This window comes from Macaca mulatta, chromosome 1 (genome assembly GCF_049350105.2).
Source record: "Macaca mulatta isolate MMU2019108-1 chromosome 1, T2T-MMU8v2.0, whole genome shotgun sequence".
Classification (NCBI taxonomy): Eukaryota; Metazoa; Chordata; class Mammalia; order Primates; family Cercopithecidae; genus Macaca; species Macaca mulatta.
Genome location: NC_133406.1, coordinates 83,226,597 through 83,243,332, shown reverse-complemented (window position 1 = coordinate 83,243,332; position 16,736 = coordinate 83,226,597). Strand labels below are relative to the sequence as shown.

At 35.1% G+C, this 16,736-nt stretch overlaps 1 protein-coding gene across 14 annotated transcripts in view; it reads left to right on the top strand.

Moving 5' to 3' along the window:
• ENAH (ENAH actin regulator) overlaps positions 1-15,064 on the top strand; it is a 156,791-nt gene extending 141,727 nt beyond the window's left edge. For 7 of the 14 annotated variants that reach the window (XM_077938668.1, XM_077938664.1, XM_015115352.3 and 4 more), the window contains 5 exons: positions 1,765-1,831; positions 4,766-4,828; positions 8,759-8,837; positions 11,315-11,372; positions 11,907-15,064. In XM_077938668.1, coding sequence (XP_077794794.1) covers positions 1,765-1,831; positions 4,766-4,828; positions 8,759-8,837; positions 11,315-11,372; positions 11,907-11,944 — 305 coding nt within the window. In that variant the 3' untranslated portion in view covers positions 11,945-15,064. The remainder of the gene's footprint in view (positions 1-1,764; positions 1,832-4,765; positions 4,829-8,758; positions 8,838-11,314; positions 11,373-11,906) is intronic. The other 7 variants (XM_077938675.1, XM_077938667.1, XM_077938658.1 and 4 more) reach the window with 1 other exon arrangement.
• Positions 15,065-16,736: the final 1,672 nt, after the last annotated feature.

Sequence of the window (16,736 nt, the reverse complement as noted above, 5' to 3'; positions counted from 1 at the left end):
GGAGTATTGTGGGGGAAAGTTTGGAAATATGAGTTAGAAACAAAAATGTTGAGAGCCTTTTATAAAATTATCAAGAGTTTAGACTTTATCCTGCAAGTACTGAGTTCAGTGGACATTTAATCCACTGAAACTGAGGCACATTAAAATGGCACTTGTGGTTTTCCCATTAAAACTAGGGAGGATTGAGATAGGCAGACCAATTAGGAAGCTCTATATGCATGCCAGTAAAGATCCTCTGAAGGGAACCCAGCCCTTGCCCCTCCTGAAACACAGCTGAGCTCCTTAGAGAGAAGAGGCCCTTGCTTCTCAGCTTCCACAGAGCCAGCTGAACAGCTCTTTCTCACAACCAGATGACCTTTAAGACTAAAAGATGGTTCTGGTTTGGCTGACTGGGAAAGGACCTCAGCCAGCTGTTAAAAGGTAGCACTTGCTACATCTTATCCACTTTGGAATTACTCCCTCATCCTTCCACCTGCCACCTCTTTAGTGACAGTGTCCGATGACCGTTCCCCTCCCTGTCCAGGTGTCCCTCAGTTTCATTCAGGACTTACCTCTTTTCACCTGCTTGGACTGGTGTCAATTGGATATGTTTCTGATTCTGCCTGTCCCAAACCCCATCCAATTTGATCTTCCTGGTCATGTGTGGAACTTGCCACCACTGTGGCGGTCATTGAGAGACTGTGTTAGCTGTTAGAATACAAAAGAAGGAATATAAAAAAGAAGGAATTTGGTTGATGAGGAGTAAAGCAAGATCAATAATGACTTCAAGGTTTCACACCTAATGCCTGCATGCAACAGAAATCCAGAACCAAAAGCAGGGCTTCATGGAAGAGTGTGAGTTTATTTTTGCGTAAGTGCACTTTGAAGAGACCATAAGCTACCTGAGAATGTGCAGAAGCCAGTTGAGGAGCTGAATTGGAACTCAGAGCAGTTTTAGTTAAAACTACACAATGAGATCACAACTCATGAATAGACTTCATTCTCATGTGGCCCAAATTCTTTCCTCCATGACAAGATTCCACTTCTGATTTTACCCAGTCATGTAGTGAGGCCAGTGACAGCATCAGTGAGTCAGCCCAGATTAGAAAAACAATTCAAGCACAATAGACAGCCAGCTAGTGAGTCACTGACTACATAGTGTCTTTTGTAATAAGAGCTTAGAGTGAACTTGTTTATATTTAACTGGAATTATTGGCTAAGTCCCAATAATTCATTGTTTAAGAATCAAGGAAGTATAGTAGAATTTCAGGATTCTGAAATTTAATTTGAGTTGCTCCTATTTTTTTTTCCTAAGAGGGACTATTTGGATTTAGATTAATTGTTGAAATACATGAACATATTATAAGTTATACTTACTGTTTTTATCATTGGCACTAAAAGTAATTTAAGACAATGTCAGTAATACTACTCCATTTTAATTAATTGAACTATCCTAATTTCAAAATTATCCTACTTTATTCTTACTATCCTTTCTTTATTAGAGAAACTCCTTACCATCCAGTTTATAGAAGTATAATATTTTAGACTTAACAATGTAAGTTTTTCCTTGGAAACTTCCCGTACTGGTTTATAATTTCTTCTCATTTTGAGGTCTGGCGTTGTGCAAATTAGAATCCTTACAGATTTCAACTAAAGTTTAGAATTTAAATTTTTATTTATATTACTGCTATGTAAACAGGTATAATGAGATTTAGTATTTTGTTTTTTGTTTTATAATAACTCTGGAAGCGTATATTTAATAACTTCTGTTCTTTGTTTTTAAAGAACCAACAAGAAAACCTTGGGAAAGAACAAATACAATGAATGGCAGCAAGTCACCTGTTATCTCCAGGTATCAACTTTTTTCTCTTAAGTTTTATATTTTATTTGTATAAAAAAAGAAATTAGTGCATTCTTAGTGTAGAAAAGAATTGAATGGTAAGAAATTATACAAGGAGTCCATAAAACTCTCATGATCCTCCTAGTATTGGACAACCACCAAGCCTCATTATATATTACTCATCTACATTACTAGTGATTGATAAATTCTACCCTACATTTATTAACCAGATGATCTGAGATTTTAAGATAGCTTTGTCTTTCCCAATTTGTATTTTGAAAAATTCAAAACTACAGAAAAATTAAAAGGATAGTACAGTGAATATGTGTATACCCATTTCCTAGGTTTAACAGTTGTCAACGTTTTGCCCCACTTGTCTTAACTATCTACATATCTACACTTTTTTCCCCTCTGATTAGTTTGAAAGCAGTTCACAAATAAGAAGTGTTTCACCCTAAATACTTTAGTGTTTTTTGGAAGAACCAGGACATCTGCTTTGTAACCAGAACACCATTATTACTCTCAAGAAATTTAACATTGAACAATAATATTATCTAATATAGTATATAGTCACATTTCCCCATTAGTCCCAATGACATAGAGAGTGTGTGTGTGTGTGTGTGTGTGTGTGTGTGTGTGTGTGTGTGTGTGTGTGTGTATTTTGGAGCCTTTTTTAAACCTGAAAATCAGCTGGAGAGAAAAGAGCAAAATGAAACCTACGTCTTTGAATTTATAAAGTAGAAACATGTATTTCCCTATCTCATTTGAAATGTGTAAGTGTAATCAAGTTAGAAAAGATAGTATCCAGAAACAAGGCTAGCTAATACTTGTTTCTACAAGTACATGTGGGCATGTTTAGGCAAATTTGTTCTTCCTTTAGCTAGGCATACTTTATTTTCATGACTAAATTTATATCACAGCTCCTGAACACAGATGAAACCTTTTCTTGGTTTATGAGACTTGTATAAAGTTTAAAGGACTTGTATTTTTCCCAGAAAAAAAAAAAAAGTATGTATTTAGAAACTAAAAAGTATTTTGTCTTTTCTTTCTGAGCTATTTGCCTTATTTTTGTCTTGTAAAAAGCAACTTGACTCTAATTATAGAAACCTAATAAAGAGAAGTACAAGGATAGACTTGTAGACCTGTTCTGTGTTAGTCTAAGTCTGAATTTGGATTTGGCTTTCTATGTGCTGCTTTCTGCTAGTCGGAAAGAAGATTTGGTAATGACACAATTGTTTAAGCTCCACAAAGAAACTAGACCTTTTGGAATGTATAAAAGCTTTTAGTTTCTAAGTGATTGAAAGATGATCATATTTTACTTTAGAAGAAAGAGGGGAATTGCTTTTGGTGTACATGTGTTTTCAGTAGAGTAGAAAAATTGCACATTTGTGTTTCTCAGACTCCTAACTGAGATGGCCTTCTAACATATCTCTACCGGTTATGGATTTTCTTCAGTACCACATTATGAAGTGCTGATTTATCAAGCCCATAACAAGGGGCTGGCCAGGCGTGGTGGCTCATGCCTGTAATCCCAGCACTTTGGGAGGCTGAGGTGGGGGGATCACTTGAGGTCACGAATTAGAGACCAGCTTGGCTAACATGATGAAACCCCATCTCTACTAAAAATACCAAAATTAACTGGGCATGGTGGCACACGCCTGCAATCCCAGCTACTTGGGAGGCTGAGACACGAGAATCACTTGAACCTGGGAGACGGAGGTTGCAGTGAGCTGATATCGCGCTATTGCACTCCAGTCTGCAGACCTGTCACGTGTCATTTGTCCTTTCTCTTCATCCTGCTTCGTTGATCTGCATTCCATAGTGAATTAAATAAAGCTAAGCCTATGTTGATGGCAGAAGTCATGTCTTAGAATGGACATGGATGAGGTTCTCCAAATGGAATACGTTCTTTGATGTATTTGGTCCATTTAGTAAAGGAAAAGTTGTTCTTTGAAAGATTTTTTTATTTTTCCTAATTCCAGAGTAGGGAGAAAAAAGACTTTTTTTTTTTTTTTTTTTCCAGACTTGGAAATTTAGTAAGTGCTCTAAAGGTCACCATTTTGAAAATAATTTTATATAAATGAGTTGAATCTTGATTCTTAGTATCTAATAGTGCACCATAATCATGTTCCAATTCTGTTAGGTGGTTTTCCTCCCATTTCCCAAAATAGAAATTCTGAAACCCTGATTATTTCCTGACCACTCATATATCTTTTGATAGATTTGATCCAACTACTGGTATGTAGGTTTTAAAATTTCACAAAAGCTGTTTTAAACCATAAAGGATTTTAAAAATACGTTGAAAAGAGTAAGAACTATATTGCTTTTCTTCCTAAGTTATCTCCCTGTTCCTTCAGAAAGCAGGTATATTAGCTGCTTTAAGTATGTCTCATCCTTGCATTGTAGTGAAGGTGCCCATTTATCTTTGGAATAACTTTGTCAAAATTATGTTAGTGGTAAGATGGATTAATATCCCATAATATACATGAGATATTGCATATTGCTGTATTTGTTAAGAGTAAAAGCAAGAATGTTTGGTTAAAAATGCTTTAAACTATGACTGGATTATAACATTTGGAAGGTTGGTGCATTCATCTGTGATTATTAAGACCTGACAGATCTTGTATTCAAGATGGGAAAACTAGTCCTTTACATGCCTCCTGAGAAGAGTTAATTTTTTATACTTTTATATACTTACTGTGCCTAACAACCTATAAAAAGTAGCCATTGTGTAATGATTTTTAAAATTTTCTGTAACTGATATCTTCACATAACTAAAAGTAGTTTTAAAATATCTTTTTTATTGGGGAAAAATTGGTTATTTTAAGGTTAATAGACTCAATTATTGTTTGGTTTGCTATTAACAACCTATAAAACAGTAACATAATGAGAATTATTTTTTAAAGTTCTATTGTGTATCCCTTTCAATGGTTTTCCCCTTCATAGACGGGATTCTCCAAGGAAAAATCAGATTGTTTTTGACAACAGGTCCTATGATTCATTACACAGGTATCATCCTGCTGTGACGTTGTGATTTGAGACTTTTAAATAACATGTTCAGGATAGGGCTGAGCTTTTTCTACCTGGATTGGTAATCACCACAAGGGAGATTTTTTTTTCTTTATTTTGAATACCTTTTAAAAATTCTGCCATCACTTCACAGTTGGATTAGGATAAATACAAATGGTAAACATATTCGAAATACTAGACTGGGAATCTAAGGCCACATATATTATCTAGGCCATTTGTAGCTTAAGCATTTTCTTTTAAAGGCTGTTTGCCTTATGATTATAAGACAAGGTTTCAAAAAAGTAGATAGAAGATCCTTTTCCATCTGTTACTGGAACATGGGCTAATATTAAAGCCACGGTTGTGGTTTCTTTGAGGAAAATCTCTGTTTCCTAGATACTTTGTAGTAAATTATCTTGGACAATTTAACATCTAACACCCTGAGTAGATTGTTTTCTAGATGAGCCCTATTATACCATTTTTTAATTAAGAACACTTAAGATATGAACTAGTTTTTTCTTAATTAAAAAAATTGACAGCTAAAAAAAAAATCCTCAAATGCTTTTCAGTTACTTACACAATTAATGTGGCAGAATAGGGACTTAAATATAGTAGTACATTTTATAGGCAGATGTTTAAAAGGCAACACTCTCATCATAAAATAATAAAAACTGGCCCAGCACGGTGGTTCACACCTATAGTTTTGGCACCTTGGGAAGCCAAGGCTGGATGATCATTTGGGGCCAGGAGTTCAAGACCAGCCTGGGAAACTTAGCGAGACCCCATCTTTACAAAAAATGAAAAAACTAGCTGGGCCTGGTGGCTTGTGCCTGTAGTCCCAGCTACTCAGGAGGCTAAGACAGGAAGATATCTTGTGCATAGGAGTTAAGAGGCTGCAGTGAGGCATGATCACACCACTGCACCCTAGCCTGGGTGACAAAATGAGACACTCTCTTTAAAAAAAAAAAAAAAAGTAAAATAAAAACCTGAGAAACCCTCATTTTGTGATCAATTATGATGAAAACCCATAGGTTAGAAATAACTGAAATATATTTATGTTATTTTATACATCTTTTTTTTTTTTTTAATATACATCAGGTCCACTGGGAATATGAATTAAATGCTGTTCATAGTGGATGGTGTATCACAGTGAGTTGGGAGTTCAGTAAGCAGACTCTGGCCAAATTCTTACTTGCTAAAATTATTTTTATGCTATTAATGATCGAACTACTTAACAAGTTAATTTTGTCAGCCAGTTAAATCTTCACAGAATGTTTATATTCCACTAGTGAAATAGTTTTTTCTGCTTTTTTTTTTTTTTTTTTTTTTTTGAGGTGGTTTGTTTTGGCCAAAAGATTTCTTTAGAAAATTTGCTAGTACATAGAAAAATAGCATTTAACAATGAAATTTTTAAGGCTGGGTACCATAGCTCATGCCTATAATCCCAGCTCTTTGGGAGGCCTAGGCAGGAGGATCACTTGAGTCCAGGAGCTTGAGACTAGCCTAGGCAACGTGGTTAAACCCTGTCTCTATAAAACATACAAAAATTAGCTGGGCATGGTTGCATGTGCCTGTGGGAGGCTGAGGTGGGAAGAAGGCTTGAGCCCAGGAGGTCAAGGCTGCAGTGAGCTGAGATCATGCCACTGCACTGCAGCCTGCGTGACAGAATGAGACCCTGTGTTCAAATATATATATATTTTTTTAATGTAGTAAATCTGCTCAGTTATCTTGCTGCTTTCACACATAGTACCCCCTGGGATAATGTTACTGATAAACTTTTTTGGTAAAAGTTAAGAAAAAAAGTGGTGATTACATCTTTCCTTCAGTATGAAAAGTTCCCCCCTTTAGTTAATTATCATGGTGGTGGTGGTGATGGATTGCATGTTAGCATGAATTAAATTTTTAAAAATTTGCATGTCTCCACAATTGTTTTTATTACATGACAATAATATTTTACATTGCCTAGTAAATATGGATATATTCGTAACATACTTGCCCAATTAAATAGCAGACTGTAGTTGTTCATGTGAATTTCAGAGGTATTCATTGTATAACTTGAGAAAATAACTAGCTAAATGGACCACTTAAATGAGAAATGTAAAAGAAAAGCAGAGTATGAATTATAGTTTAATTCTAGAGAACAGGAATAGGTAGCATGAGTGAGTATATGAAATGATGGTGTCCTAAACTGTAAGACTATTTGCCAGACATGGCTCTGCATAGGGCACCATGACTTGCATTTTATGGATCTCAGTAAATCTTAAGTGACCTTGGAATTTAGTAGTCTTCCCTAGCAAAGTAAGAAGGTGTAGCCTCACAAGAGGAAAGGAAATATTTCATATAAATCTTATTCCCTACAGTGCCTAGCTCAGTGCGTATTGAATGAAGTTTTCTGAAAGTTATTATTTCCCCCACTCATATAAGCAGATACCTAATAAGGTAAAATTGGACGACTTGCTTCCTAACAGTCTTTTAAGCAGTAATACATTTTGATAGTAAAGCAGATTAACAGGCCGGGCATGGTGGCTCACACCTACACCCAGCAATTTGGGAGGCTGAAGCAGACAAATTATGAAGTCAGGAGTTCGAGACCAGCCTGGCCAACATGGTGAAACCCCGTCTCTACTCAAAATACAAAAAAAAATTAGCCAGTCCTTGTGGCGCACCTGTAATCCCAGCTACTCCGGAGGCTGAGGCAGGAGAATCACTTGAACCCAGGAGGCAGAGGCTGCAGTGAGCCGAGATCACACCACTGCACTCCAGCCTGGGAGACAGAGCAAGACTGCATCTCATAAACAGCAGCAACAACAACAAAAAGATTAACTCAGTGTTTAATCTTCAGGAACCATGCCTATGGGTTTAAAGTATTTTATGTCTTATAAGAGTTATAAAATTATAACTTGGAAAAATTTATTACGCCTTTTGGGTCTTGCTTCAGATGGCTAACGTTGGTACTCTGCAAAATTGGGAATATATGATTTGCCTGATGGTTTTAAGTTGTATTTATTCGTGGCTCGTACTAGACTAAACCAGAACCCAGAGGCGTGCCCAATTAAAACTCTAGGTTTTCCGCTGAGGATTCTTTTATTGCCACAATTGGAGAGGGCACCATGACTGGTTTATTTGGTGCTGAAACTTGTTTAAAATATACCTAATCATTGACTTATTAAGAATTATAATAGAAACTAAACTTTTGAAAGTGCAATAATAATTGACAATCTGCTTCTGTTTGGCATTTCCTTTTTATTTAATAAAATAAATGTGTGGAAGTAGTTAGCCTGAAACACAGCATTCAAATGACGTCTCCATAAAATTTTCACAAGGAAATAGTCACATAGTCTAATCTAATAAACATTTTTAAAACATTTTTTATTTTGATGCTTGAAATGGAATAATATGTATAAAGCAAATCATGCTCACTAAAAATGTTTTCTTCCTGCAATCCAAGGCATCAACTTTGTAAGCTGATTTATGTTAGTGTAAAACATTCAAGTCTTTATGTTTCTCCTTTCACTGGTTTGCCCAGGTATTTAAGTAGATAATGTAAAAGTTCAAAAGAAAGACAAAACAAGATTGTGTTATTTGAGCCTCAGATGTTCCAGCTGGCCTCTTCATCACTGTCTTGGTCAACATGCCACGTTATCTGGTTACCTCATGCCCAAAGAATACCATCGTCTACTCTTTTCTGAAGAAGTCTTACCATCTTGTCACCTTTTTCTAGTTCTTTTATAAATAAGAAATACTGAGAAAAGTGAAAAAATTTTGTTTTATGTCCTAATCAGCCCTACAATTTTGATAATTTTTAACAAAATGGCTATTTTAAAGAAATGTATTTAAATCTGGTGTTGGGTTGGCAAATTTGCAATTATTTATGAACTCATTAAGTGTTAAGAATGTTGTTTACCTGTCCTGGAAATTTCATTTATGCAGACCAAAATCCACACCCTTATCACAGCCCAGTGCCAATGGAGTCCAGACGGAAGGACTTGACTATGACAGGCTGAAGCAGGTGGGCGCTCAGTGGCAGCTTTATTTGTACTTGTTTCTTTTAAAAAAATATCTTATATGCATATCTTTGACATGGATCCTGAATGTACTTAGAAAAACCATAGAGCTATTGTTATACAAATTAAACAGTGGCATTAGTAGTACTGTATTTTTTCAAATCTACACTTCAGTTCATTGAGTTTGCATGAAGTTCCAGAGGTAGTGGAGGGTGGGGCTGTGGTTCAGTGATAACAGCATAAGGTTTAAATGTAAGTGCATGGTATGCAGTTGTAAAGAAAACAATGGGGCTTTTGCTTTTCAGTTACTGTATTGGCAAAATCGAACGCAACAAATCTGATTTTGGCAAGAGTGCGAGGAAATAGGCACTCTTCTATACGTCGGCTTTCTAAAAAGCAGTTTGGAAAAACAAAATCAAAAGCCTGAAAAATAAATGTCTTACCTTGAACTCAGTGATATGAATTCCAGGAATTTATTCAAAGAAAATATTGTGGAAGTATACAAAGCTATAGTGGGTAGAGTAGAGGCTCTGTAGGCTTCAAGGGATCATAATTTAGTATGCTTAATAGTAAATTGTGAATACTTGCCTGTGTTAGGTAACAAAACAGATGTGTACAGTTATCTCAATTTTATATAAAAAAAGATACTGTCCACATTTGGGTACATATGCATTATATTTAATACCTGTGTACTCAGGAAGAAGTAGTAAGTGATAGGATTGTGATTTAAAATACCTTATTCACAGAAGAGATGAAATACATTTTTTAGATAAACTGAATTTTCATACTGCAAAGCTATTTGAAAAGTTAAATTCAGTTACATGATCTTAAAGGGGAACATGTGGTCATTGAAAATCAAGCCCTTGTTTTGCTCTGTATTGAATGTGGCTTTCTTGAAAAATATTTTAAAATAGAGCACTTCCACACACTTCAAAACATGGTCAATTCTTGGTTTCCTGAAGAATTGGAGGATAACAGAGGAATAGATTTGATTTGGGGAATGAGATGTAAAGAGTAATTTGGATCAGGATATCTGTGAGTTTATTTAATAACTTCTGTGTCTCAGTCTTTTCCATTGTTAAAATGAAGACTTTAATTGATAGTTTTATTTTAAACATGAGAAGCTTTTCAAAAGGTAAACTTTAACAGAGCAATTTAATTTTTCCTGGGGTATTCAGTGTTAAAGTCACACAATTCAAAACTAATCCTTCCAAAGGACAGCTGTTACTTTTCACACACTAAAATTGTGTCACTTTGTCATAGGACCTCCAATCTTGAATCTGCAGGGGGGTTTTTTGTTTGTTTTTTGTTTTTGAGACAGAGTCTCACTCTACCACCCAGGCTGAAGTGCAGTGGTGCGATCTTGGCTCACTGCAGCCTCTGCCTCCCAGGTTCAAGCGATTCTCCTGCCTCAGCCTCCCAAGTAGCTGGGATTACAGGTGTACACTACCACGCCCGGCTAACTTTTGTAGTTTTTGTAGAGACGGGGTTTCACCATGTTGGCCAGGCTGGTCTCAAATTTCCCAGCCTCAGGTGATCTGTCTGCCTCAGCCTCCCAAAGTGCTGGGATTACAGGCATGAGCCACCGCACCCGGCCAAATCTGCAGTTCTTGAAGGAGGGCCCAGAGCACCACAGTTAATAGAAGTATAATGTGGGCTATGTATATATTTTAAATTTTTTCTAGTAGCCGCATTTTAAAAATACAAAACAAAAGGACAACATTAATTTAGAAACTTAATAATGTATTTAAAGTATGTTTTAATATGTAGTCAATTTTTATAAATTACTAACGAGTTATTTTACATTGTTTTCATCATATTAAATCTGAGAACTCTGGTGTGTGCTTTACACTTACAGCACGTCTCATTTCAGATTAGCCTCATTTCAGCAGCTGCATATGGCTGGTGCCTGCCGTATTGGACAGCATGGGTCAACCAGGGCCTCGCCCACCTTCCTGCCTACCCATTAGGGCAATCTCTGAGGTCCCTTCAGGGAAATCCTAGACTCCTTGAAATATGGTTTGGCAGCTATGGTGATTCCTAAGAAATCTCCATACTTCAAACAAAAGAACAGATTTGCCAAGAGCCGATTGTCCAGTTTATTGTGATATCTTCATCCTCTAAACTTCCTTTGCATCACCTCTGAGATTGTTCCCAGAGGACTAGATTGAAAGCACAGCTGTTATCATTTCTAGAAACTATCTGAATCATATCTTTCACTGGATGACAGAGTAATTATCTTAATTTTAGGAAGCATTCTATTTCACATATTGCTAGGCTAGAATAAGCCAGGATTGGGAAGGGAAGAATATTAAAACAAAATTTACCAAGGCTAGTCTTCCAAGAAATAGAATTGTGGCTCTGGAAACAAAAAAAAACTACACATCATACTTCATGACATTCTTAAAATTTTATATGAGTAAGAATCTTTTTAGCAGTATTTTTTTTTCTGTATTTCTGATATTTTTCTCTAATATTTTAGGACATTTTAGATGAAATGAGAAAGGAGTTAACAAAGCTAAAAGAAGAGCTCATTGATGGTAAGTATCTGGACAAATTTACTATTCCTATTCCTATAAACAATGTTTAAGATTCACCATTTTTAAGAAAATGCAAATAAGGAAATGCCCAGTTGATTACTTGAGGGCAATGACTTCCATAGTCCTGCCCTTTTAGGATTAGGGTTTTGGGGAGGAGGTTTCTCCTTCATATAATGGAAATTATTTTTATAAATAGGGATTAAACAAAATCCCTCAATTCAGATGTTGTCTTGTCTTAGATGGAAATCCACATGAACAGATCTTTCTCTAGGTTACCCCTGCTCACCTATCCCAGTGCCCTCTTCTTTTTGAGCCCACATACTCCGTGTTTTCATTTTGTATACAAAAGGAGAAAATATATAGAAATTAGTATCATCTTTCTAGTATTAAAGATGTGTGCAATGAAAGATGCAAAGTTAATTTTTTTATTACTGTGAGTTTGAGCACAATCCTTAAAGTTTCTTAAGAATGAGCCACTCATTTATCTTACTTTACCATTATATTTATTTTCAATACTTGTTCTTTTCCATCCAGCAATCAGGCAGGAACTGAGCAAGTCAAATACTGCATAGAGGAACAGACTAAGGAGAGATAGGACTTTAATCTGAAGGAAAAAAATCCTACAAACAACAACTGTTCACAACAGCAAATCCCTACATTTTATGAGCTGTAAGAAGAAAATGGAGACAAACAGAAGGAGGGAAAAACCAACCTACTCTGAAAGCCTTCAAACATTATGACTCTGGCGATAAGCTCTTTTCCCTCTCGGTTTGCTGCTTTTTTCTGGCCTTTACAACAGAATGGAAGAGAATCATATAAGAGTTCCTGTAACAGTTATGCAGAAAATACTAAAACCCATCAGGCAAAATCACCGTGCATTGAAATATTTTCATGTCAAGATAAAATTGCACATTTTCCACAATACATTGCTAAAATAAAGAGGAGAAAGGCTTAGGAAGTTTTTTTGCAGAGAGTGCTGGTAAAGAATTGAGCAAGTTTGCTATTGTATTGTAATGTTTCTCTCAGGTTTGTTCTTCCTATCATGTTTGATATTCCATGAATAATTGAGATCAGGCCTATGTAAGTTAAGATCATAATAAGTGGAACAAATGGAATTGTAAGTGCTTTCAAAGGGTAATATTTATAAGAAAGTGTCCGAAAAATGATATCTTCAGCTTGAGGAATTTTAGAATGATAGGAAGTCTCTCAAGTTAGCCTTCATGCAATTTTGTAGATTAAAACATAAAATTTGTCCAGAATTTAAAGATTTAGATGCCTTCCTAAATTGTTACAATGCTTTACCAAATCTATGACTTCTACATAACACAAACCAGTGGTCAAATGTAAACACTATATTGTAGATTTACTGTAGGTTTTCAACCTTTTTTAGATTTATGCATGTGGACATTTTTATAATGTAATTACAATCACCACAAAGTTAGCTTTTTTAATTGCAGACAGTAATGCATGTCACACTAATATGTAGTGGCCTTTTCAAGGCCTAGTCCCAGGGAAAACATTTTGTAGAGTATAGGGGAGTGGGAGGAAGGGGAGGAATAATTTTTTATTTGAACTTGATTTCTGCACTATCTTTTTCTCAGTTACCTGCATGAATAATAATGAGGAATATTTTGTGACTTTAATTGGTAAATATGTTACAAAACCAAGTACTTAATCTTTTACATCATGTCTTCAGCTATTTGTATTTTAACCAGTAATTTCAATGGTCTGAAACATGATTCAGAGCTTCACATAATATCTTACTGTGGAACTCAAAAGTTTGATCACTGAATTTGGCAGTTATTATTACCTAGGTCCCCTGCTGTTACACAGGTGTTTAGATACATGCTCCTGAATGAAGCTGCTTTTGAATTTTGTTATGTTGAAATGCAAGAAATAACAATGATGGCAGCAATTAAGGTCACAGAAATCATTAGGTAAAGGAAAACCAATAAGGAGTTTTGCAGTTTTCTTATAATAAGTAAAGTGAGACTTGAGGGTGGTGGGAAGAAGGAATTAGACTCTCTGCCTGCCACCCTGTGTGTGTTGCCCTCGCGCACATGCTGTCTATATGGAAGCCACTTTTCTTTCCTTTGAAACTGGCAAGGTTAAAATAAGGGAGAAATCCTGTATGTTGCAATGATAGCTTTTTGGAAAATTTAAGAAATCAAACTCTCCAGGCTCTCCATCTTGATTTATGCTTGAGTTGTTATGTGCCATATTTGCTTTGAACTCTGATTATCAGAAGTTTTACTAAAATTTTGAAATAATTCACTTTCATCTGCTTTCTAGATTTTGTACATCTCTGTCCATAAAGCAGAGCTTGTTGATAGTGTAGTTTTCTAAATGCTGCAAATTTGCAGCATTTACCACTACAAAGAAGTTTGGATGAGGGTTTTTTTTTTCTTTGTTAAAATAGTTCCTATTTCTGTAGAAATTTCACTTTTAGATTAAACTGTGATGGATGAGCTATCATAATTCAAGTATACATTTCTTTTTTCTATCAGATATTCATTGTCATGCAGTAGTAGTAAAAACATCAAAGATGCAGCAAGCTTATGACGTATTTTCTAAAAGAAATAGGAGGCATTTTCATCTTTATTATTGTACTTTTGGTTATGCAAACACTTTGATAATATAATCAGTTATGTCCCCTATAAATCTGGTCAGAAACCTCTTTTGATTTTGTTGGGTAAGTTAAATAGTCTATAGTAGGTAGAGTACTGGGTACAAGTGGTCCAAACTAAGATAAGAGACTAAAATAAAATGCTAAATCTTAAAAGAAACTGGGTTTATGCACTAAACGTTTTGTGCCTTGGTCTAATATTAACATGATGTCTGTGTAAAATGACAAAAAAAAAAAAACCAGTGTTGAATCACACTATATTTTCCATCATCCCAGATTGCTAAATGTGTTCTTTCCAAGAAGTCTGAATGAATTATTATATACATTTGCTGTCACATACATGACAGTTGTGTCATTATTAGAGATTTCAGTAATTACAGTGGGAAACAGAAGCCTAAGTTCTTTACCTTATCAAAACTATGTTCCTGGAACCACATTATTATGATGGTTTTTGTGCTCTTGTACATTGGATGTCTTAAGCTGAGTACAGTTTAGGGGATCCTTTCTCATGACAGGAAGGTACTGCTTTCCTCAACACTGTGATCTGACCTGTGACAAATCTGTACTATCCACTATGTAAATGGCTCACAAGTCAATTGCAAACAAACTGAATGTACAAATCTTAGTGCTGGTGCTGAAATCTCTTCGGAATAGTCATCATGATTTAAAAGTTTGTTTAAAAATTTGCAAGCATCAAGTGTCAATCACAACTGAAGATGAAACACTAATGAATGTTGAATTCTCATGCTTTTTAGGTGTACTTCCTTCTTAGAATTTTCAGTTTTCTATTTTTACCGTAACTATTTCGTTTAAATTTGTTTCACTTCAATTTCCTACACGCTAACTTCGTTTGTGCGATTGAAATAAAATTGCAGTATATATGTGTTGCTTGTTTGTGACACTTAGATAATCTTCTGAAATAATTTGTTTTAAAGTAAGTTACATTGGATGTGAAAAACACCTTTTAAAGTCCAAGACTTTACTACTTAAAAGTTTACATGTCACATTACTACTCTTTAAAGATTTCATAGAAGTCCTGAATACTAAGTAATGTATACAAAAGAAATACGTGATGATGTGTCTACTTTTTGTGTGAAATAACTGTTGGGTATTCCCTGTTCTTATTTTCTCTTTGCCCACCTTGACACAGTAACTTCTTCTTACAGTCAAGTTGATAGTAAGTGTTTAATTTTTATTCCATTTTGTTCTGCAACACATTCAGATACTTAAAACTCATTCATACAGTTAGAATTTTCCTTTATATAGTTTGCATGGTAAAGGACATTGTGTGGTAAAGGGCATTATCGAGTATTGAACTTTATAGCAAAATGTGTATGGTGTTTATACATGATGCTGATTTCTTAAAACCTACATATAAGCAGTAGTACTTTTTCTCTATTATAAAGTATTAATTTTGAGTTCCATTTTATAATTCTGATGTCTTCTTTAGAAATACAAAATTACAGTCCTTGTATTATTTTCTTTGACCAGACCCAAATTTTCCCCCTTTCAACCGCCTCCATTCTCTTCTCCACTTATCATGGACCACATGTTCCCAACATTCATTAACTTTTGCAGCCATTACAGAGTTGACAGTTGTTAAATTTTCAGCTGATTTTTTTTTCTTTTTTGCTCTATCCTGTCTCATGTTCTTGCTTCTCTTCATATGTAAGTCAGAATTTTTGTCTACAAATTAAAAGTCACTTCTCATTCAAAAATGAGTTAAGTAACATGCTAACCTTTTAAATTTGCCTAGCTACAACTTTTATGTCTCTTGTAAATTTATATATACTTTCAGTGCCATTATGAAGAATTGGCCCTTTAATTCTAAGAAGTGTTACCCTATGAAGCACAGTGTGCAAAGGTATGCTACCGGGTCTCTTTAGTTCCTGTGTAGCCATTGTAACTTTTTAACACCATTACCCTTTAAATTCTACCGATTATAAGCAGCGTAAAAGTAACTGTGTAAAGCAAACGTCGCAAAGGAACTCTGTAGGAGCTCTTAATTCCTCTATGTAGCTATCATAAAATTCACTTCCAAACTCCAAACATTTTTCTGGTAGCACCACTTTTGTTTTTAATAGAAAGGTGAGTTCATATCTGTACATCTCTCCAAAGCTCTAAGGAATGAGAAAAGCATCCTAGTATATTGAAATGACTGATGTTTAATACCTCTGTCTTTTCACTGAAAGCCATTTAATATTTATAAGTTAGATGCTTTTTAAAGTCAAAACTTGACATACAGGTATTTATAAGGAACCTCCACGACGCTGAAAGAATGAAATTGACGTAGATAGCTTTGGCTACGTAAAGACATGGTAGAGGACATTTACTTTTAAGAAGAGTTTTCTTCTGAGGATGTGTAGATTTAACTAAGCAGCTGAAGTCAGTAATCCCTCAAGAAAGGCCGTTTATAGGAGCCAAGAACTGCTGGAAGTCTGTGATGCAGGTTCTTCTGTTCCCAACATCAAAAGCTGTGGATTATTAGGTGTGTTCCCCTTTATGTTATGTCTAGGTAATTTTTGAGACATCAAAACTTTTTAAAATATCAATACTGGAAAGATGAAACCTTCAAATTAAAGCCTAAAAGTGATTAGAAAGTAAAATATTAATGCAGTAAATTTAGGATGGTTACAGATATTCACCATCAACATAAATGAGTTACAGGATAAATTCTTTGTGGAATGCTAATGGTCAAGTCACATAAGAGGAAAATTAAATCTTCTGGTGAAGAGACA